The sequence below is a fragment of the Stegostoma tigrinum genome, chromosome 17 (genome assembly GCF_030684315.1).
Source record: "Stegostoma tigrinum isolate sSteTig4 chromosome 17, sSteTig4.hap1, whole genome shotgun sequence".
Lineage (NCBI taxonomy): Eukaryota > Metazoa > Chordata > Chondrichthyes > Orectolobiformes > Stegostomatidae > Stegostoma > Stegostoma tigrinum.
The window spans coordinates 3078085-3102815 of NC_081370.1; the positions used below are offsets into that span (position 1 = coordinate 3078085).

Here is a 24731-nt window from a genome sequence, read left to right on the forward strand (position 1 = left end):
CTAAGAACTGATGTGGGGAGAGTTGTGAGCCTGTGCCACAACAAACAGTTGAGGCAAAAATATTGGAAGTTTGCAAGAAGGAGTTAGATAAAGTTCTAAAGGGATTAAAGCAGGAGAATGCAGGAACAGGAGACTGAGTTGGATGATCAGACATGATTATATCGAATGGCAGAGCAGGCTCAAAGGCCTATACCCCCTTCTTTTCTATGTTTGGGGTATCAATGGGGCTTAGCTAACAGGCCTGGGTGAATGAAACAGGAATGGTGGAAGCAGGTTTGGAGACCAGGATGGGGAGAGGTAAATGGAAGATATGGTATTGTGGGTTGGATGCCTCTGATAGTCACAGATGACCTCCAAAGGCATTGCTGAGTACACTGTCCTGCCTGACACCAACTTGCCCAGCAAAAGCTGCCTGGCTGCATACCTAGCTTGGCCATTGGTAAACTGAGATGTATTTGGGGTGAGGGATGAGGCTCTTTATCAAAAGCCACCTAATGATCACCTAATGCCTCTACCATGCCCGTGAAATGGGAGACACTTGTGGTGTGCGGGTAGGTAGTGGGTGGCCACAATCTGTGTTTTAAGAGTACCTCCCAGCCTTTAAACATGATGGAGTGTCTACGATTTTCCTCCTATAAATTGGATTTAACCTGGGCTTTGTAACTTGGAACAATTTTTGCATACTGCTGGCTGCAATCTCGACTGCCTCCCAGAACATTATCCACTCTTGTCTGTGAAAGCAGACTGCAAAGTACTCAGTTTACTGACATGCTACAGGATATGTCAAGGATAGTGATTTGGGGCATATTTCTTGACTTGAAAATATTCAGAGGATGTGAGTGATGTTGGCGAAGCTACATTTACTGTTTAGCTCTTAATTTACTGCAAAATTGTATCTAATTTTCTCTGGCATGAGGCAAATTTGCCTTCATGTTTTTGAGCTGAATCTTTGTATGGGAAGAAATTTTCCCTCTAAGCAGCACAGAAGTTCTCACATAGCCCAAATACAAGTCACTCTAAATTTCTAATCAATTTCTATCCAATTAAATTTCTCTTAGTGTTCTTCCAGTGATGTCCACTGTCACTGTTCCCAGTTGCCTCCTGACAGCACAAGTTTGTCCATTTCTTGACATTGCTCAGCCAACAGAGTCTTTAAAGTCTTGGTCAACACAAAAGTTTTGGTCTTCCTCGGCCCCTTTAAGTTACTGCACAAGGAAACTTTGAAGTATTCCACAATGTGGCAGTGCATTACAAACGAAAATTGGTTGGAACTTTAGTGCGGAGCTGTGAGCTGATAATGGTGCAGCAATGGCAGCCACGTGTATGAGGTTAGAGTGAACTGCAGAAGCAAGTCAGATTGAAGGGTTATGAAATTAACACAGCAAGGATAGAAAGGAATATTTAGGTTAAAGCCAATGTATTCAATGGCACATATGGTAGAGAAAGAGGATAAGAATTGGAAAGAAAGATCTGATTATGAAAGAGAAAAGAAAGAAAACTTAGATTTTTTAACATTCTTAAAACCTCCAACAGCAATTAAAAACCTGAAGGAATGAGGTTCCACATTTGAAATTGTTGATTTTTCAGTACCAGTGAGTTATTTTGCAATCGTTAATAATTATCATGTCAGTAAAAGCGTTCATAGACTGAAAACTTTTATCTTCCCATGGGGAGTTTAGTACACCTGTACAAAATAAACGTGGCAATTTCACAACTTTCAATTCCTTTTCAAACAGCAAGTTTTGGATTTCCATGTACCGTGAATCTTGGCTTTAAGGTTTTTGAGAAGATTTGTAGCTCAGGTTGTGGATGAGGTTGTAGAATTGCTCGATGAGCCGGTATGTTTGGTTGCAAACGTTTCATCACCCTGCTCAGTAACATGGTCAGTGCGCCTCTGGTGAAGTGTTGGCGTTCTGCCTCGCTTGTTGATGATATGCCTCCGTTTGCTGGTCTGGTTGGTTTAACTTCCGGTTCTGTTTTTCAGTGGTTTGTGTATCGGGTCCAGTTCAATGTGTTTGTTGATGGAGTTCCAGTTGGAATGCCAAGCCTCCAGGAATTCCCTGGCGTGTCTCTGTTTGTCTTGTGCTCTTATGGATGAGTTGTCCCTGTCGAATTCGTGTCCTTCTTTGTCCGTGTGTGTTGAGACCAGTGAGAATTGATCATGTCTCTTGGTGGCTAGTTGGTGTTCATGTATCTTTATTGGTAGTTTTCTTTCAGTTTGGCCTGTGTAGTGTTTCTCGCAGTCTCTGCTTGGTATTTTGTATATTACGTTAGTTTTACTGATTGCAGGTATGGGGTCCTTTATGTTCGTCAGGAACAAACAAACAGCCACCCTGCGACAACAACTGACGAACATAAAGGATCTCATACCCATGACAATAAAACTCACATAATATACAAAATGCCATGCAAAGACTATGAAAAACATAACGTACACCAAACTGGAGGAAAACTGACAATAGGGATACACTGGAAGTGCACCAATGATGTTACCTAGCAGGATCACGAAACATCTGCACTCAAACATATTGGCTCAGCGAGCACATCTACAACCTCAACTTTGGCATTATTTTGACAGCAGATTGACTGCAGGCTGGCGTGTGTTAACAGCACCACAAAATTCACTTTCCTTTTTCCTTGATTATCATATAGTCCCTGTCTAAAGGCAGAGACAACAGGCCGAAGATTATTATCACCATGTCGGTACATTTGCAGCTTCACTGATTTCATTTCTATTTCCCCAGGTGATTTCCAGTTTGCAATTGCGTCGGATGATAATTCCGAGTTTTGGCTCAGTTCTGATGAAAGTCCTGCAAATGCCAGACTACTGATGCACTTAGGCAAGGTACGGAATGTTAGTTGGGTCTTGCTTATTTTGTCTGACAGTTATTTGGAGCTTTTAATTGCTGCAGCATTGAAATGTCATTTAGGGAGATCAGTCCGGTGTCATTTAATTGATGGGTGTGATTTGCATTCTAAGCATGAAAACTGCAGTTAGTGTCCTGTCCTGTAATGCAGACAGTGGTTCTTTTAAAACACTCAACAAATTGTACTCCTCTTGGGAGATATCTGCAGTAATGTATTAATGAGTCTAATCATATCATTTTTAAAACCCGTTAATATCAGCTGTCCATATTGAACGCTGACCATGCATGTTGCTGTAAAACTACCTGCTATCCAAATTTTTTCCTCTTGCACTCATCGGAAGAGACATGGGAATGTCAAATTTCAAGGGAACAACAATTTAAATTGTCTCAGAAGGCGGTAACAACTGGTTTGCAAATTGATTTGATTGGTCAAGGTGCTGCTAGAGGAATGCACCAAGGAACTGTTGACCCCCCTATGCTTTGTTTCATTCAGGGGGGAGAAAAGGGCACAATATCTGAACACATTCCTTTTTCCTGGAAATTGCAAATGAAAATATGTAAGAACAGAATTTAGCCACATTGCAATCCTGGCTGTTAGTCTTAAACTGATGGGTAGTGGCATTCTCAGTGCACTTGGGATTGTTCGGTGAATGCTCAGTGATTGTGCAAACCATAAAGCTTCTTTTTAACACTTATCGTTTGTAGCCCATTGTTTACCTTCACAGCTGGACCGAACCAGTAAAGTGACTAATTCTTCTCAATGGTGTCTTTCAGCTGGGAACAGAGTGGGCTGCTCCAGGCGAATTCACCAAATTCAGATCTCAAGTCTCCAATCCAGTCCAGTAAGCACATCATTCTGTTCCTAATTCCGAATGACTACTGTAATTAAATCACAATGAGCAAAGCTTGGGATCAAAAGGTTAATTGCTGCTGACTCATAACATGGCACCGTGTCTATTCCCTTAGTGGGGTAGATCCACCTACAGCTAAGCAATCACACTCACCCCCCAACCTCCTAAGGCAAGTTGGTCCCAACCTAAGGGGCTTTTAAACAAGCTTCAAGCAGTGATAACGGGGAAAACTAAACAGACTCAGGGTGGGCCTCTGTGAAGGACATCCTATCCTCTAGAGCTTCTAGTCAATCAGTTTGACCAGCAGTGTTGATGGTCCCAGCAGCTCAGAATGTTGTAGTGGGCACTGCTGGGACTGTAGGAAGGCACATGTAAAGAGCGATGGTGACCAGAGAAATTTAAGTTCTGCTTTTCTGACGAGGAGAGATCAGAGAGGCTAGGGAGGGGTAAATGGCAGATGCCAGGTTTTAGAGAGCAGATGGCAAGGAATGAAATGGGGAGGGGGGGAGGGGGGGTGGCGGGGTGCGGTGGGGTCAGGTGACAGATCGGAGTGATGCCACAACATCTCATTGATGTGCCCCCCCCTTTTTTAAACCCCGCCTATGTGACGCAATGGTGGCGCTCTTCCCTCTGAGACAGGAGGCCCGTGTTCATGTCCAGAGGTGTGTCAAAACATCTCTAAACAGGTTGATTAGAAAAATACCTACAAGTAAAAAAGCAATTGTGTTTGTAACCTGGCCCACCAGCAATTGCCAAATGCTTTGTGGCAGTAGCGGCAGTTTAATAGTCAATTGATTTCAAAGACCCTAGTAGGGGCAAGAGCAGGCATCCTAATGGGTGACTTACCCATGTTATTGATACTAGGTTGAGGATGAATCGAGAGAAATGTAGGCTGGGAACCTGACTTATTGTATGTGCTTGCCTGCCAGAAACATGTCCTGTGAAGGGGCATTGGAGTATTAAAAACATCCCAGTCCCCTTGTTAAAGTGTTTGTGTGACACATGCCATGGATTGAAGTGCAGCACAGTGGATCTTGCAAAGAGGCAGTCTCTGTCCAACTATACATCAGGCAGGCCCGACTCCCAATGACACAACAAGAATCGGGCAAATTGAGACCCAAGTTGAGGTTTCGCGTGGATTTGTGATCCTGGGGGCAGTCAGAAGCTGACCGTTCTTGTGCTCAGCAGGGTATGGGGAATAACAGACCTCGCTGCTACTGCCCATTCACAGGAACGCAACGTGACCCAGGCCACAGCTCAGAAATCAAGTGCGATTCATGCGTAGAAAGGCAAAGGGTTTCAGCAGCAAGGCCTGGGCTGGGGGCTGTCCAGACCCTTGATGAGGCCATGAATGCTTTTGATTGAGGCACCAGGAGCCCCCTGAAAATGACATGCTGTCCCCACCAGTTCAGTTGCTGTGCACACTGCCTGGCAACAGGGTCAGCTCCAGATCAGTTTACACCCAGGACAATAAGATGAGGCCCTTGGGTCTCCCTTAATTGGTACCAGGGTGGGGACGTCGACATGGGCAAGAAAGCAGTAAAGTTCAGGTACATCCCAACGTCCCTCCCAACTAAACTCTTGCCTCGAATCTTACCATCAACGAGAGGTCTAGTGTATCAGAGATAATGGGAACTGCAGATGCTGGAGAATCCGAGATAACAAAGTGTGGAGCTGGATGAACACAGCCTTTTCTGATGAAGGGTCTTAGGCCCGAAACATCAGCTTTTGTGCTCCTAAGATGCTGCTTGGCCTGCTGTGTTCATCCAGCCCCGCACTTTGTTGTCAACAAGAGCTCTAGTTGGTTAAGAAATTATCACTAGTGAGGCAACTATTTTTGATAATATCCAAATGAATGGGGCTGCAGTGGGGGCGGATTTACACAGGGTGTAAATGTTAGCTGAGTAAGAAGGTGCAGGGACAGAAGTGTTGACCGGTGGATGAAGATGAGATCATTAAGAATTCAGTTTAATCAACACAGTTGAACTGATTCAGCAGGTACATGAAGCAATAAAGACTTGAGTTATCTCATTAATATCAAAATATTTATGGGTGGGCACACTTAATTTTCATGGCGCCTAATGCTGAAATAAAGAATCTGACTTTTACACCTACGTTTTTGCATGTAACTCACTTGCTAACAGTAAATATTTAGTTTCAAGGTAGCTGGTGTGTGGTAGAAAATCAGCAATGACACTGGATGGATTTTACAACGAGGATTGCAAAATGTCTACCTGTTACAGAAACCAAAGGAAATGGTGTCATTCTGGACTGGAGACAAATATTTTTCTACATACCCTTTACCAATGTTATGATAGCAGGAGGTGTAATCTGTTGTATGTTTTGTGTACTAGCTGGACCGTGCACTCTAGTGTAGACCACTCACAACATGCTTCAATCTGCATGCACCACATTCATTCGTTTTTACTATCTCTCTGTCAGCCTTTTGACCTTGTCTTGAAGTTTGAGTTATTTTGTGTCTGACTGCGAGGCAGGTTCACTATCGTAGATCACAGAGTATGCAATATTACAGATTAAGAGGAGGCAGTGCATTTCCAGTATGACTAGTTCCTCTCTCTCGCCTCTGGTTTCTTTGCAAATATTTGCATGCCGCAAAAAGAACGCACAAGCCAATTTAAGCTCTGATAATCCTTTCCTCTTGGCACTTGAAGAATGCTGATTGTTCTTACCCAAGACTTGTTTGCAAATATTCCTTTTAGCTAGCTGAGTTGAGATATTCCATCAGCCAACTAAAGTCAAACTGCCTTGCCCCAAAATTCTCGTGTACTGAAGGCATGTATAAGAGCCAGCTGGGAGATTGTAGAAATCATAGAATGCCCACAATGTAGAAACAGGCTGTTCATTCCATCGAGTTCCACTGACCCTCCGAAGAGCATCCCATCCATAATTACCTTAACCCTGTAACTCTGCATCCCCCATGGCTAATCCACCTGGCCCCCACATCTCTGGTCACTATGAGCAATTTATCATGGACGACCTACCTAAGCTACATATCCTTGGACTGCAGAAGGAAACCGGAGCGCTCAGAGGAAACCCATTCAGACAAGGGGGGGAATGTGCAAACTCCACACAGACAGTCACCCGAGGGTGGAAGCGAACCCAGGCCTCTGATGCTGTGAGGTGGCTGTGCTAGCCACTGGAGCACCCCATGTAGATAAGTCTTGCTGTATTCAGAAAGCAAAATATTGCTGATGCTGGAAGTCTGAAATAAGAACAAAAAAAGAATTGGCAAACTCGCGCCTGTGGAGAAGAACTGAGTTAACAGGCCGAAGATCCTGGTCTCCATTGGGAGTGAATTCCCACTCAGTTTCTTTTTAGCTTCATTGCATTGTGGCAGCAGGAAAAATAACCTGAGTGCTGGCTGGATCCATTGGTCAAACTTTCTGTGAGCCAACTTGGGGAACGTCAGAAGAAAAGCAGTTCCTTCGTCATTTAGCTCTGTCCTCCGTACAGCAGGACAGGATGCGTCTTCTCAACAAGGGAGGCTTTGGAATGCCAGTGCTTAGACCTTCAACAAAGTGTGTCTTGTTCCAATGAATGCAGGGCAAACCACGTTGCACGAATGCGATAGTGATATAACTCCACGAAGGCCCAGTATCCTGTTAACTAGTCACCCTTCATTTACATGTGGAGAGCCCTCGATAGTGATCCAGCGCCCCCTCAGAGCCTGCCTTCAGAGTGACAGGATGTCTCACACTTCTGTTCATATCTCTCAGCCAGGGCTCCCTCATTGGATCAGGTTAACAGCCCCAATCAGGGAACTTGTATTCTGAGGTCCACCTGGCTGACCTCATGACAGTCACTACGTACCTCCCTCTCTGAGCCCGAGGAGTTCTTTCTTTTTGTAGCTCCTTCTGGGGTAATTTAGCATCGGGTCAGGTTCCTCCAGTTCTCCCTCTGATACAGGTGACCTGTAACACACATTAGCTTATCTCTTGCACCTGGAGCATCTAGAAGAAATTCATTCTCCTCTTCATGCAGTTAAGGCATTGAGGTAGCGACATCCACTGTGTCCATCTCAGATTCCAACGTATCTTCAACACTTGACAGAGAAGGAGAAACCATGAGTTCTGGAACAGTTGGAAAGTCTGTCAAGTAACTGTGCACAGTTTGCTCCCACACCTCTCGCACGTTTCCAGCTTTCGTAAGGCCCACTTGTGCAGGAGCATGGTACCTCCCCAAACTTTATACATGATGGGTGTTCCTGATATCACTTAACCATTCCCCCACCCAGGGTCTCAAAAGATTAGATTGAGCCTGTTGCAAAGTCTTCTCCCCGATAACAACTCGACTGGAACTATCCCTGTAGTTGTGTGAGGGATAATCAAATGGGAAGGGAGACAGTTTGGTGCCTAGTGAAGCTGTAGACTGTTTCTCTAAGCCTGCCTTCAAAGTTTGGACTGCCCTTTCTGCCAGATCATTGGACGATGGACGGTATGGAGCTCATATGTTGAATACGATGCAACTTTAGGAAATGCTCAAATTCGCAGCTGATAAATGTTGGCCTGATTTCTGTGACCAGCACTTCTAAAAGTCCATTTGTTGCAAAAGAAGAGTGCAGGTTTTCTATCATCATTCCTGTGTTTGGTGAATGAACTCTATGCATATCCGGGCACTTTGAGTGGGCACCTATCGTGACTAAGAACCTTGAGCCTATGAAAAGACCTGCATAGTGAACATGTAAATGAGTCCAGTGTCCATTTCCACAAATGTGGGGGATCTGGTAATAATTTTTGTCCTTGTTGGCACTGTGGCCACCGCCCCACCATTGCAGCTACGTCTGCATCCAATCCTGGCCACCAGATATAACTACACGCCACCACCTTCATTTTGGAAACCCTGGTAGAGTCCAGCCAGTACATGGTGGCCAACTTTGTGTGGGACAATCACTCTTGCTTCCCATAATAATATGCCATTCTCTCCTGTGATCTGGTCTCTTCGGGTCCAAAAAGGTTTCAGTTGTGCTTGTGATGGCTCCTCAGTTTCCCCATCACCACCAGCTGTTTCAAGTTTTGCCAGGACGGGATCTTTCTGTGTCCAAAGTCTAACATTGTCAGCTGGGACTAGGAGTGTGCCCAGAAAATTTAAAATTATTACAGACTCTTCTGGGGCGGTACACGGACAGTGTATCTGCCAGGAGGAGGTGGCTCAATGCGTCCGCATTTGCTACATAGTCCCTCGGACAACTTGTAACTATATACACTTAGTATGAGAGCCCACTGCCGATCGCACCCTGAAGCAATATGTGACACTGCTTTGTCCTCTTTAAGTAGGTCTAACACGGGTTTGTGATCTGTTATTATTACTAATTTACATCCATAAAGGTATTGGTGGAACAACCTGACTCCAAATATGACAACCAAACCTTCCTTCTCTATCTGTGCCAGCACCTTAAGGGATGAGTTCTTCTTTTCCCTGAAAGCTTGGCTACATGACCATTTCCAAGGCTGACCATTTTTCAGGAGCTGATGCAAAGGTGCCAGGATGGAGGCCAGGTTCTGTATGAACTTTCTGTAATAATTCACCAGGCCAAGGAAAGACTTAAGTTCTGGTACAAACCAAGGAGCTGGGGCACATTTGATCGCCCTCACTTTATCTTCCAATGCGGTTTAACCCGGTCTTGTCAACTCTGTAGCTTGGGTAGGTCACATTTTTCTCTCCCTCCCAAAGCATACACCTGCCTGGGCAAAACATCTAAGGACTTTGTCCAAGTTCACTAAGTGTTCCTTATTGGTCTTCCCTGTTATTAGCACAGCACCTAGATAAGTAGCGATCTGGCGTAGACCCTGACAGATGTTCCTCATTGTGTGCTGAAACATTGCACAGGCTGATGATATCCCAAATGGCAGTCTTGTATATTGGTACAATAAGACATTGTAAGTCCTATAGGATTACTGAAGCCTTGTCTCCATCCATGCCAACTCTCCCCTGGTCCCAAAGAAATGTCATATAGTATATTACAGCTTATTGATAGCTGCTTCCAGTTTAAGATGAGAGGAAAGCACCTCCAATCCTCTATGCACTCTATGAATCCTTGGGTCATATTGTGGCCCACATGTGATATGTTTAAAGTGTCCTGTGATTAGTTCTGCTTCATGGAGATCACAATGTCGTGACCAATGATTGTGGTCAACATTGCTTCTGGTGAGATACAATAGGATACAAATTCCCCACAGTTGGATACTGCATACATTCTACAGGCAAGGTACTATGATTACAGATGTCTTTGTCTTGCACTGATTAATGCACTTTCCCCTGAAAGATCTCACATTGCTGGCAAATAGACCATGTGCACTCAGACAAAAATAAAAGTACTCACTTGGCTCGGTCCAAGCTGGAGCAGCAAGGTATCCACTCAGATTTTCATGTTGGAAGTTGTCCAGATTCTCTCTACTGCCTGGTTAAATCACAGATATGTATGGTGTAGGCAAGATTGGGTAGAAATAATGTAATAATGCATGCAAATAGGTCCCTTGTTTCTCACTAATGAGATTCTCATCTCACTATTCAAACCTCCGGTGGAAAATCCAACATTTTTTCAAAAAGTCAAGAATCTCACTTTTCAGATTTCACCATATTTTCCCACCTGCTTCGTCATTGCCCGCGTTACTTGGGGCTGAGTAAGTTCTACCTAACGGTTCAGATCCATCGTGTCATACTAGGATGTGAGAACAGTTTTTGCCCCAGCGTGTTTAATGTAGGTTTCTGTAACTGAGAAAATAATTATTCTGGAGACAGACAGTCAGAGCTGATGGCGCATGCTGGTGGGGAAAATCTCACTAATGGTATAATTACTGTTCTTTTGTTTTTCAGTTAATGTGAGTCGAGTTTAGTTTTGCGCTGGTTTACAGTAGTTATGGAAATAATGTCCTAGATTTTGCAGCTCATGACAAAACAATGATACTCACTGCCAACAGTGAAGGAAGATCTCGTGATCTCTGAGGTGAAAATTTCTGCTTCCCCAGTGGGAGTTACAATCTGGCACTAAGCCAACATGTCTTGCCACCCAGTTAAGTTTCAATGTTCACATACAGCAAATGCAGAAGTTCAAAGCACTGAAAATCCTTCACGTGTAACTTAAAGCTTTCTGACTGTATGACGTATTAAGGTAGAAGCTAAAACAAAGCTAGACTGACATTTAAGAGATTTTTTTACATGTTTGTGGAGCTCTTAAATTGCTAAGAAATTATATTTTTCAGTTTCATTTGGACTGTGTAGCAGCAATTGCTGGATGACACCTCATTGAAAAATCTGTAACTTATTCTGGGTTTTTGCAGTGAGACAAACCAGTTTTAGAATGGGAAATCTTGTCACTTCACAAATATTGTGGAGGTAGCTGTACGTGGGAATCTTTGCAACTCTTCAAGAGGACTGTTAACCCACTGACAGCAACTCAAGAGATTCCTGGAATATTCTGCCCACGTGGTTGCACATTCATAGTTGCTGGAATAATGATAGCAACCGTTAACAATTTTGCCATCATTACCACAGCGGTATCTGGGCCAGCGTCACTTGTGAGACTATTGTTTGAATCAGATATTCCATGGGACTGCTCAGGTGTGAAAGAACTTTGAATTTGATGTGTTTGAACGCAGGTATAAATGTTATTTCCCTCCCACTGTGAAGACAAGGCCTCTCGCTGAAGCCTGTGAGAGGCACGTCTTTCAAAAATTGAGAGTTGAAAACCTGTGATGGCAACGGTAACCAGAAATGGATTCTTTCAGCCTGTCATTGAAAAAGCATTTGCTATGGATTGTAAGTGTCACTGTATTTAGGAAGGGGGAATACAGTAGCTAAGATATTAATTATAGAAGCCTTGTGGAAGGCAAAAGTTGCAAAGAGAACGTGCAAACATAGGAATTACGAGCAGGAGTAGGCCATTCAGCCCTGTGTGTCTGCTCTACTATTCAATAAAATCACGGCTGATCTGATTATAACCTAAAATATGCTCTTCCGCTTGTCCTTGATGGCCTTTTACTCCTCACTTAACAAGAATCCATCCACCCCTACTAAACAAAGTGTTTGAGGCTCCCAGCAGCTTTTCAGTAGGAGGGTCCCAAAGGTACTCAACACTCTGAATGTAAACTTTTGCCTCATCTCTGTTCTGAATGGGTGATCCTGACTTTTAATCAGTTTCTGCTCCTTCTAGATTCTCTCATAAAAGAGAACATTCTCTCTCTCTCTGTGCCTTGTCAAGACCTGTCAGGGGTCTTGCATGGTTCAAGGTCATCACTTCTTACTTCTCTAAACCCCAACGGATAGAAGCCTGGCCCGGCCAAACTTTCCTCTTAAGACAGCCTTCCTATTCCTGGTCAACAAAATGTGAGGCTGGATGAACACAGCAGGCCAAGCAGCATCTCAGGAGCACAAAAGCCGACGTTTCGGGCCTAGACCCTTCATCAGATGAATGGTCTAGGCCCGAAACGTCGGCTTTTGTGCTCCTGAGATGCTGCTTGGCCTGCTGTGTTCATCCAGCCTCACATTTTGTTGTCTTGGAGTCTCCAGCATCTGCAGTTCCCATTATCTCTTCCTATTCCTGGTGTTAGTTTTGTAAATCCTCTCTGAAATAGCTCCAATGTGTTTATATGTTTCGTTAAATAAGGTGGCCAATGACTGTGCACAGTACCCCAGATGTGCCCTCATCAGTGCCTTCTGCAATTGAAGCATTACCTTCCTGCATTTGTATTCCATTTTGCTCACAATATCACATTCTATTAGCTTTCTTAATGGCTAAACTGTGGAAACCCAGTGGAATGATGAAGCCGTACCCAAAAAGTGGATCAATAGGTAGTTGCTCCTTCACAGTAAAATGTTATTGTATTGATAGTGCCATCAACTTGATGACAAACATAATTGTCCAATATAAATGCAAGATATTTTACTAAAACAAACAAAGGCAGGACTTATACAATAAAAAGTAAGGCCTTGGGTAGTGCTGTAGAACAGAGATCTTGGGATTCATGTACATATTCTTCACAGTTTGCATCACGTGTAGGCAGGGTGGTTGAGATGGCATTTAGCACGCTTGCCTTTATTGCTCAGATGTTTGAGTATAGGAATTGGAACATCATGCTGAGATTGCACAGGACATTGGTGAGGCTTCTTCTGGAGTACTGTGTCCAGTTCTACTCGCCCTGATGTAGGAAGGATAGTGTTGAGCTGGAGAGAGTTCACAAAAGATTTAGAAGGACGTCGCAGAAAATGCAGGGATTAAATTTTAAGGAGGAGTTAGATGGGCTAGGAATTTTTTCACCAAAGACTAGGTGGTTACAGGGTGACCTTACAGAGATTTCTAAAATCATGAAGGGTATAAATCAGGTGAATGGCAGGTATCTTTTCTCTAGGGTGGGGAATTTCAAGACCAGAGGGTATATTTTTAAGGCGAGAGGAGAAAGATTTAAGAAAGACAAGGGGGCAGTTTTTTTTTAAACACAGAGAGTGGTTCATGTGTGGGGCGAACTTCCAGAGGAAGTGGTGGATGTGGGTACATCACAACATTTAAAAGACATTTGGAGAAGGAGATGAATAAGAAATGTTTGAAGGAATATGGGCCAAGCACAGGCAGGAGTGGCTAGTTTAGTGTGGGAATATGGTTAGCATGGGCTAATTGGGCTTGAGGGTCTGTTTCTGTGCTGTATGACTCTGTGACTCTGAGTCTCCAATTCTTCTACGGACTGTTAGATCAGTGCGAGAATCTTTGACTTCAGAGGCAGGATGTTAGCTAGCTCTCGTGATGCTGAAACGGTTTAGGGAGCTCTTCATTCCCCGAACAGCAGCAGTAATAATTTTATTTTTAAATTGTCATTTTGTGTGCAGTACCATCCAAGATGTAAGATACTACCCTGATACAACACTTGGCTGTCATAAAATCAAACAATATGCAAAACATTTTGTATAAAAATTGGTCTGTGTCTCCGTACAAATGACAGAAAGATGGACCACATATTTGGAGCAAAATTGTTCACTCTGGAATGAGTCCGTGCGTCAGGTGCTACCTCCCCATGGCATTGTTGATATGTGTTGAGTAACTGGGACGTCTGCAATTCTCTAAGTTATCTACCATCGATCAAAACAGAATTTGCTATGTCACAGTTCGAGGCAGCCCCTGCATTGTGAATGCGTCCCGTCTGGAATCCTTTTGCAAGAAAATTTGTGCAGAAATTGGAACACAATGCAGGATATTGTAAAATAGCCATACATGAGAATATGAAACATTTATATGTTTGAGCTTTAAAATTACACCACTGTATGGGATTGCATTCATAAACTGAACGTTGATAAATTGTTGAACTGCTGAAAAGAGTAGAAAAGATTTTGCAAAGGATGCATATGTGCATCTCTATAAAGTGCATAGGGAGAGTATGCTTGCAGTTATATTCCATGTGGTTAAGTAGCTGTCTTGTGGAGGGAGTTTTTGTTGTTTTTGAGGCTAAATATCAGCTATTTTGTTTAATTTCAAGCTTTGCTCTCAGGATAATTGAAATTGGTTTAGCCATGTATGAGTTTAAGTGAAGCTATTCTAGAATCTGCCTTTGGTAAATCAGCTTGCCATCTACAAGAATAGGATCAAGTTCCAGCCAAGAATAACTGTTCCAAATCTGGAGCATGAATGGTAGTTTTCTTTTCATCTGAAAACTTGCAGTGTGCAGCCTTTATTATATGCAAATCACTCAACACTTTTCAATGCTGTAAATTTCAATTTAATCGATTCATCACCTCTGGCACCTGGTGTTCTCATGTGCTCGAAGTCGGAATCTGCTGCAGTTCCACCTGAACAGTTGCCTGGGCAAGTACAAAATACATACTCTGTGCATCAGCTCTTGTACAGTACTGGTCACATTGTATCTGTTTGACTTGTTTGGTTAACGGAACATGATAATTGCTGGAAAGACCTGCACACTGCGCATCTTTAATTGTCTTTGAGAAGCTGGGTTGGAAGTGGTTGGAGGGAGTGGTTAGTGATGGGCATCTGATTAGGCACCTCCTTGTACTGCTGTTGTCTATGTTGGGTACGCGCACCCATGGTATTGTTGGACAGAGAGTTCCAAGATCTTGGCCCAACAACAATGAAGGTTTGGGTGATATGTTTCTGAAGCAATTGCTTAGCAGTATCATCGCTAGACTATTAATCCAGAGCCTCGGCTAATGTTCTGGGAACCCGGGTTCAAATCCGACCATGGCAGATGGTGAAATTTTAATTCAGTCAAGAATCTGGAATTTAAGAGCCTAATGATAACCAAGAAACCATCGCCAATTGTTGGAAAATCCCATCTGGTTCACTAATGCCGTTCAGGGAAGGAAACTTACCAAGTCTGGCCTACATGTGACTCCTGACCCACAGCAATGTTGGGATTGACTCTTCCTTGTCGTCTGGGCAGTTAGCGATGAGCAATAAATACTGGCCCGGCCAGCAGCATCCACATCCCATCATGAAATTTTTTTTAAAGTTAGGATGAAGCACAATTTGGAGGGTCACTTGCAAGTGGCACTAATTCCATATCCTGGCTGGCATTATCTTTTGAGGTGATGGTGATCATGGATTCGGAATGTGCTTGGCACCCACTTGGGAAAGTGCAGAGATACAGGAACTCTACTGGTCCCAGAGACATTGCAAAAATTAAATAGCTAATCAAATGGCTTAAAGTGCACTATTTTCCTGTCTGGTGAACTTCGATCAAGGGAAAGCACTGACCAGTTTTGCGTACTTAAGAAGAAACACCTGCCATTACAAATAATTCAGCTCAACCATAGACAGGCAACGTATGAATTATCACGAAGTAACACTCAGTTAAACACTTACCCTTTCTTAAACCCCAATACACACTTGCGGGCAGATGCAGACAATGAAGAAAAAACTCAATATTATGGTGGAGAAAATAAATTAGGGAAACAAATTTTAATAGGTCCATTCTGCAGGTTTCAATGAGGTGTCCTTTTGCTTCCTCTAAGTTCTTCTGATCTCCAATCTTCATTCCAAGTCCTTTTCATTCCTTACTACAAACACTGGGCTGTCGGCACTCTACCTGTCAGTCACTAGCTAAAGACACTAGCTTTTTGGTAAATGGTGACCGTGAATAGCTTGCAAGCTTCTAATTCTTTGACACTACTCTGCAAGGAGAGGGAGATATTTTCTTTTTAAGAGTCTGGAGATGACTTTCCCCAGCATTGTTCACTCACTGGGGCGGCTGGATAGCTCATCAAAGAGCTTTCATTGTACTGATGACCCCTGACTCCCCACAATTGGGAAAACCACCCAGAGGCTGCCTCTGAGCACAGATACACTCAACATCCACAGATCCAACAAACCCCACAATCCTCCCCCAGTGCTTGTACAAAGCAGCAGTGTAAAATGTGTTGGTGTTTTGCAGTAACTTGATTTAAAATGGTAATGTTTGGTACTGTGGGCCTAGCACTGGAAAATGGGAGTGGTGTAGATTTCGATCAGTTTTTTTCATCAGTGCTGACGAGATGGATTGAAGGGCCTTTTCTGTACTGTTGGATGCCGTGACTCTCCCTTCCATGGTTTCCTTGGTTTAAAGTTTAAAGAGTATTTTTGTCTTTTGGTTGAGAATCCAAAAATGAAGAAATCTGGTCTTAACACAACGAAGCCTTGGGAAGTTTTTACATCGTTGCCACCATTGTGTGCTGCTGGGGTCAAGTTTTAAGGTGATGGATAGGGTGATAGTCAAGTGGGGATGCTTTGCCTCGATTAATTATAGAGTTTGTTGAGTGTTGTTGGAGCTTCAGTGATACAGATAAGTGGGGAATATTCCATTGTGCTCCTGACTTGTGGCTTGTAGATGGTAGAAAGATTTTGAGGACACAGTTGACAAGCTACTTGTACAGAGCACCAAGCTTTTGTCCTGCTCTTGTAGCTGTAGCACTTCAGTCAGTGATGCAGTTATGTTCCAGGTTAACCCTCATGATGGGAGAATTGCGTGATGGTAATGTTGTTGAAAGTCTAGAGGAGGCAAATAGACACTGTCTTGTTCAAAATGATCTTATGCAGCACAAACATTAGTTTCCGCTTATTACCCCAAGTCCGAATGTTGTCAAGGAGTACTTCATTATGTGAGGAGTTGCGAATGAAACTGAATACTGCAATTATTAATGCATCTCCCCATTATGGAAAGATCATTGATGAAACAGCTGAGAATGGCAGGCCTAAAGACATTATACCGAGGCAGTTCGGTCACGTCCTGGAGCTGAAATGGTTGGCCTTGACAATCATAACCATCTTCCTTTGTGCTAAGTATGATTCCAACTGGTGGGGCGTTTTCCACTCGATTGAAAATGAAGCCAATGGCAATCGGACCAGATGCTGCCTCGATTTTGGTCGCAGCCACTCTTATCTCTCATTGCCCCTGGAATTAAACTATTTTGTTCACATTTGATCCAAGCTGTGGGGTCGTGTAGTCCTGATGGCAGCCAAACTGAGGCAACAGGGAGAAGGATTTCTACAAGTGCTACTTGAAAGCAGTATCGATGACGCATCGCTTGAAGATTGGCAATTAACTGGACGCGCAATGTTTTGCTGCATTGCATTTGCCCTGTCCTTTGCGGACAGGCTTTACCTAGATACCTCTTCACTTTGTTGGGACAGGGTAATGTTGCAGCTGTACTGGAACAGAATGGCCAGAAATCTGTCAGAAATCTAAAGCATTTGTCGTCTTCGCCTCAGCTGAGATACTGTCAGGGCCTATAGGCTTTGCTGGACCTCAATGTTTGTACTTATAATGGCAAACTCAGCAGTAGTGAAAGTACCGTTACTGTGAAGACAGAACATAAGGGCAGGTTTGACAGGCAGGTTGTTGAGGATGAGGTAAAGCAGACATTTCCCTCAACTTGGTTCCCTCACCACTTGTTGCTGGCCCAGCCCCTGGCAGTTCTGCCTTTCCAGACTCAGCTACATTGTTCAGTAGAGGGGACAGCAAGCTATCCTTGATTGACATTGCCCCACCCAGAGTGCATTCTGTGTCCTGGTTTTCCTGCAGTGCCTCGTTGGTGTTCAACATGGAGGAATGCTCATCCCTCCACTGAAGTAGGGAAGTAAATAGTATTGAGCTGAACTTCGCCACATCCCCTGTTTGAGTTGATTTCACGAGACCTCAATATTTCTAGCCCCCAACTCCTCTAGACACTACTCCACTGTGCTGCTAACTCTGCTGGGCCTGCTGCAGGACAGGATATACCCAGGAATGGTGATGGAGGAGTCTGGGATGTTGGCTCACAGGTGTGATTCTGAGAGTATCATTCTGCCAGGCTGCCTCTTGACTAGTCTGTGAGACATCTCCCCTTACTTTGGAACATGTATCCAGACATTAGTGAGGAGAACTCTGCAGGGTACACTGGGCCGAAAGCCTTTGTAAAGTCCTAACGGATGCCTGTCTCAATGCCTGGTTGTCTGTCTGGTTTTATTATTGTTCTCTGTAGTGATTGCATACAACTGAATGGTTTGTTAGGCCACATCAGAGGGCAGTTTAGAGACAACTACATTACTCTGGGTCTGGAGTCACACCTCTAATGCACTAGAATGGCAGATTTAGTTCTCCAGAGGGTATTAGTGAACCAGATTGTTTATTTTAGTTTTTTTCATTTCATAGCCGTGATTACTCAAAATACTCTTTTAATAGATGTGCTTGATTTAACTGAGTTTGAAATCCCCAGCTGCCATCAGGGATTTGGACTTGTGACCCCAGATTACTATGTCTGCTTTACTGTGTCTGTTCCAGTTCTGTTCGTTCTTCATTTATCTTTTTCTCCTGTGGCTGATCCAGCCATTTAGCTCCAAGTTTTTGGGTAGGATATCGCTCCGATGTTGTGGCGCTAGGCTGTACTCGGGGATGATGAGGAAAGAATGTTTGCATCTGCTGTCAAACACTGGCAAATTCAAAGTGCCTATCACCTCAGCAGCTTTGTTGAGTTTGCTTGGGTTGTGTAATGGGTTTGTAGGCGTATCAATTCTGTGAATATGGCAAATCTTAACTCCTTGCAAAATAATATTTTAGCAAATGTAAAAATAACACCGTATCAAGTGACAATTTTTCAACTAATTAATATTGCACTGTCAGCTGCGCAAACCTTTCAGAAACTATTTGTGTGTTACTTATTGTCTGATTGTGTGCTGCTCCCTGAATGATTCATTCTCTGCAGTTTCCATATTTATTACTGTGTTTTTTCTTTCTTTAAGAGTACTATTTCTCTTCACAAAACATTCATGTTTACAGATTGCTTTGAGGTTGACCTGATAACCACTACTATGCTTGTGCGTCATCAGTGCAAGAAGAGCTTATGTGAAGTGAATTAATCCAGATCAACTCAATCCTATCTGACCTTGACTTCTGACTGAGTGAAGTTAAAGCCTGCATGCAGAAGGCTTTGTGTGGTGACGCTGTCATCCAACATTGTCTGGCAGAAGCAATGTGGGAGGCTATGAATTGTGAGTGGGTAGCAGAGTTAGGAATTTAAACAAGTGCTAACTATCGGCGATGTTACCATTGCATGGTCCCCTGGCTGACAGCTTCCATAATCTTAAATAAAAACCAGAAATGCCCTCAACCTGCAGCAGGGTGATCAGTGTCAGAAAGAGAGAGGTGATTAAGTGGGCTCAATCTGAATGGAAATCAGCTAAGTGTCATTTACAGGGAGTTTCATTGAGGGTTTGAGGTTGACGTGATAACCTCTATTGCACTAGTACATCATCAGTGCAAAAAGAATTTACGGGAAGTGAATTAATCCAGATCAAGTCAATCCCATTTGAACATCGCCGCATTAACAATGCGCTATGCCTCTCTAGCTCTCCCTCATCCTATTTTCCGAATGCCCATCGCTGCTGGGACTTTTCAGGATTCCTGCAAGTGTCAGCGCTCTACTTAAAAGGCTGTTGTGTGCCTCCCTTTAAGCTTGACTCCTAATCGGAAAGCATTTAACTCTTTTGATTGTGTTAATTGTGAGCAGCACAGTTGGCTGGAGCGACAAACACAGGAACACAGCACTACCGCCGCGACTCAGTGACAGAGCAGAACCAGTGTGTTTTGTGTTTGTTTGCCAAGAGCGAGTGTCTAATTTTTTTGCAAAATTTTTTTCCCCCCACCAGTGATGATGTATTGCCCATCCCCGTAAGAATAATAAAGTAGATTGGAGATCATCAAGTTGATTCAATCATTGACTAATTGCGTTAATTTCTCCGAGCACTGAGCATGACACCATCAACAGGACAAGTCCAGGTAGATCCTGAATTGTCTCTTTGCCTCCAGACATCACATACCCCATCTGGGTATTTACCAGCCATTTTGTTGTTCAGTGTAATCACTCAGTTAGCTTTTTAATTTGTCCATCTTGCTTTTAAAGTATCTTATTGTTGGCCTGCTGTTCAGATTTATTTTGTTTTTTTGCAAACTGTTTACCCTGCTGGAGAAATGTCTCTTTCAGCCCAATGAAACTGGCAGATTTGCAGCCTGACTCATCCATCTTGAGGTCTTGATTTTCTTTATGATCAGTGTAAGCTATTTGTCAAGTGTTCTCTCATTGTCAAGCTGCCTGATTCTCCTGCTTCAGAAGCCATTCATTTGTGTTGCAGGAGCAGTTGTGACCCTAATTTTGTTAGCGTAGTTGCTTTTGAAGAAGTTGATTTGCTGCTTTTTCTTCATGTCGCCAGTTGCTTTGTCGCATTTTAAGATGGGCCACAAAAACCAGAAAATATTCAAATGCTCAACCGGTCAGGTAACCTCTGCCGACCGAGAAGCAAAGTTAATGTTTCAGGTCAGTGAACTTTCATCAGAGCGGGGGGCAAGTTAACATTACAGAACGTTTCGAGCAAAGGGTGGGCAGGACAAGGTCAGAAAGACTGGTGACAGCATCGATAACTGGAGGGATTGAGCGACAGAAGAGTTAGGCTTCCAGAATCGAAGTGAGTGGATTAAGGGTAAGGCAAGAAACAAAACAAGAAAGCAATAGAAATGTGCTGCTGTCTAACTGCTGAAAAAAAAATACACAAAGGAAAGATGAAGCAGAGATTATCATCTGAAATCAACTCAATTACTCAATGTTGAAAGCACAAGGCTGTAAAATGTCTTAATTGAAAGAGGAGTTCCTTAAGATCACACTGAGCTTCAGTGGAATAATGTGGCAGATCAAGGACAGTGGTGTTAGTGTGAGAGAAAAGTGGAGAATTAAAATTCCCAGATCACCAGAAATTCAGGGTCATATTGCTATCTCTCTCTCTCTCTCTCTCTCTCACCCTCTCTGTCTCTATCTCTTGCTTTCCCCCTTTAAGACCAGCATCCTTTGACCAAAAATCTGGCCACCTTACCTAATATTACCCGAGATGGTTCTATGTGATACTTTGTTTCAGAGTGCTCCAGTGAATTGCCTCAGGATACTTCATTGCATTAAATGCAATATATTAATACATTTTTTGCTGCTTATCTTTGGATGAGAGCTCTGCTGGAAATGATGGCATTTATTGACCAGCCCTAACTTCCCCTGAAGAGGTGGAGAGCTGCCTTAGTAGATTGCGACACTCCAAGTAGCGTCAATACAATCCACACCAAACACTTCTTCATTATTGGTGATGGAGCAACTGGCCAATAATCATGCAGTTCAGCAGGCCATGTTGTTTTAGCAACTGAGATGATGACAGATCATTTCCAAAGGCCAGGGACAGTTCACATCATTGATGTGATGGCCAAGGGACAAATATGACTGTGCTGTCTCAGAAAAGTCTTTTCAAGTTGATTCTACAATGATGGAATTCCTGTAGACAACTTTAGAGACAGCATGATCCTTTTAAAGAAGCCTACTTGATGTAGTGTCTTAGGAAAGCAAGACTGTTTAAGGGCACAGAGATTACTAAACCAGGCAAGAAGGGTATATATGAAATTTTATGAGCTGTTTTTCTTTGATATAATGTATTCCTGAAGAATTTTGTTGAAGTTAAAGGATGTCATGAACAATATGGATCACCTCTTGAGTTAGAACGATTGTTGGATGTATTCTGGGTAAAGTCTATAACCCCTTTGGTGAAGAACAGATTGTTTTCTGAAAACTTGTTCAATTATGCTCCTCTCCATAGCCATTTAATATGCATTTTAATTAAAGCTGGATTCCTGTGTTGAAGTAACTTTTCCCCCTTTTTTATTCTTTGCTAATGTAATTTCTTTAATTAGCTTGCAAAGTACTCAAAATAAATTTCCTTATGCATTTTTTTTTGAATGGACAATAACGTGTAAGTGAAATGAAGCCCTTAAATAATAATGAGAGAGCTTTTCAAGGTTGACTGGGTGGGGAATGCCTTTGTTGTTTGTGATGCCTAGTTTTTACTGGGTGGGCCCATCTAGCTTTATTCTAATTTAACCCTTCTGTAGTAGTAAGATATAGCTGAAGAGCTTTCCAGACCATCTTACAGGGCAGTTAAGAGTCATACACTCAATACCGTATGGAGTCAATTGTAGGCCAGACTGACTAATAGCAACAGAATTCTCACCCTGAAGTAAATTCGTAGATAGTTTTATTAATGATAAGCTGGTGGTTCTATGATCACAGTTTCTGAAACTAGTTTTTGTTAAATTACTTTGTAAAAATGGAATATAAGTACTCCCATTTACTATGGTGAGATTTGATCTTATGTCCCCCAGAGAATTAGTCATGTCTTCTGGATGACCATTCCAGTAACATTCCTAGCTTTTGCCAGAGACCACATGGGAGACTGGTAGATTGTACTCGGTGGACAGCTAACAGTCAGATAATCGGCAAGATTCCATCTCATTGTAGATACTGAAGCATGGATGCAATTGTTTATTTATTCATTTTAAATGTTTATATATAATATATAGATATATTTGTGTTTGTGTGTGTAAGAGAGAGAGAGAGAGAGAGAATCCTGGAAAAGCAAATGATATCTTTGTAACCTACTTTATGGACTCAATTATAACTCTGCTGGTGAGTAAATTTTTGAGTATTGGAGTCTTCCCAATGTTTAATCAAATGCCAATTATGTCAATAGATTAACAGGTTTCATAAAAGATTTTGTTATTTTCTTTGTCAGTAATGAAATTGTAATTAAATGAGTCTGCAAAATAGATGTGTGTGTGTGTGTGTGTGTGTGTGTGTGTGTATTCAAGCCACATTTAGGAAGATTCTTTTATCTCTATTCACAGCCTCGTTAAGATACATTACTGTCATCTGCAAAAAGATAAAAATGGGAGTCAGGGATATTAATAAAATTATTATGGTCTGCTTGTGCTGAAAATCTTGCTTCAAATTGTGGAGGGAATTAGATTCATTAAAACCAAAAAGACAATGCAGACAAATGTTGAAATAGATGTGGCATTTGAGGTTATGGTTTTTTTTATTATTACAATTCTTTTTTCTGGTGTTAGCAAACTGATATTTTTGGAACAATACCTTAAACAACAGATATTGTCCCTGAGAAATGCAGGAGAAACTTTTTTTTAGTATTTGCACTTTGTATGGAGTGATAGCTAGAGGTAGGAGAGTCCTGAAGCCTCTGAACTTCAACATGATTAACTCCATGGTACTTGCATTATTGAACATCCCAACACATAAAGACAGGTTAATAGATAATAAAATGTGAGGCTGGATGAACACAGCAGGCCAAGCAGCATCTCAGGAGCACAAAAGCTGACGTTTCGGGCCTAGACCCTTCATCAGAGAGGGGGATGGGGGGAGGGAACTGGAATAAATAGGGAGAGAGGGGGAGGCGGACCGAAGATGGAGAGTAAAGAAGATAGGTGGAGAGGGTGTAGGTGGGGAGGTAGGGAGGGGATAGGTCAGTCCAGGGAAGACGGACAGGTCAAGGAGGTGGGATGAGGTTAGTAGGTAGCTGGGGGTGCGGCTTGGGGTGGGAGGAAGGGATGGGTGAGAGGAAGAACCGGTTAGGGAGGCAGAGTTGGACTGGTTTTGGGATGCAGTGGGTGGGGGGGAGGAGCTGGGCTGGTTGTGTGGTGCAGTGGGGGGAGGGGATGAACTGGGCTGGTTTAGGGATGCAGTGGGGGAAGGGGAGACTTTGAAACTGGTGAAGTCCACATTGATACCATATGGCTGCAGGGTTCCCAGGCGGAATATGAGTTGCTGTTCCTGCAACCTTCGGGTGGCATCATTGTGGCAGTGCAGGAGGCCCATGATGGACATGTCATCAAGAGAATGGGAGGGGGAGTGGAAATGGTTTGCGACTGGGAGGTGCAGTTGTTTGTTGCGAACTGAGCGGAGGTGTTCTGCAAAGCGGTCCCCAAGCCTCCGCTTGGTTTCCCCAATGTAGAGGAAGCCGCACCGGGTACAGTGGATGCAGTATACCACATTGGCAGATGTGCAGGTGAACCTCTGCTTAATGTGGAATGTCATCTTGGGGCCTGGGATGGGGGTGAGGGAGGAGGTGTGGGGACAAGTGTAGCATTTCCTGCGGTTGCAGGGGAAGGTGCCGAGTGTGGTGGGGTTGGAGGGCAGTGTGGAGCGAACAAGGGAGTCACGGAGAGAGTGGTCTCTCCGGAAAGCAGACAGGGGTGGGGATGGAAAAATGTCTTGGGTGGTGGGGTCGGATTGTAAATGGCGGAAGTGTCGGAGGATAATGCGTTGTATCCGGAGGTTGGTAGGGTGGTGTGTGAGAACGAGGGGGATCCTCTTGGGGCGGTTGTGGCGGGGGCGGGGTGTGAGGGATGTGTCGCGGGAAATGCGGGAGACGTTATGTTCATGCTCATTTGGAAAAAAATGTGTAAGGAACAGGCTTACTTGTCAAATATAAAATCACAAGGTCAGAGAAATCACCAACATGAGTGACACTTGGGGGAAAATCCAGATTGACGGAACAAATCTGGATCAATTTTTGAGTACCTTGTTACAGCACAATGTTCTGAATGTGGTGTTGGAGGGGGATTTGTGGAGGTGGAATATCCACATTTGGTTCCGCTTGAAAGAGATTCTGATACCAAGCAGCAAATCCTCACTGGTACGGGCTGGATAACTGTGTGAGGTCGTG

General features: G+C 43.3%; 1 protein-coding gene across 6 annotated transcripts in view; it reads left to right on the forward strand.

Moving 5' to 3' along the window:
• Positions 1-24731, forward strand: part of LOC125459246 (N-acetyl-beta-glucosaminyl-glycoprotein 4-beta-N-acetylgalactosaminyltransferase 1-like) — a 660984-nt gene that overhangs the window by 405858 nt on the left and 230395 nt on the right. For all 6 annotated transcript variants that reach the window (XR_009446825.1, XM_048545435.2, XM_048545438.2 and 3 more), the window contains 2 exons: positions 2745-2845; positions 3642-3709. Coding sequence is in view for 5 of the 6 variants with exons in the window: in XM_048545435.2 (XP_048401392.1) it covers positions 2745-2845; positions 3642-3709 (169 nt within the window). In the remaining variant the exon portion in view is untranslated. The remainder of the gene's footprint in view (positions 1-2744; positions 2846-3641; positions 3710-24731) is intronic.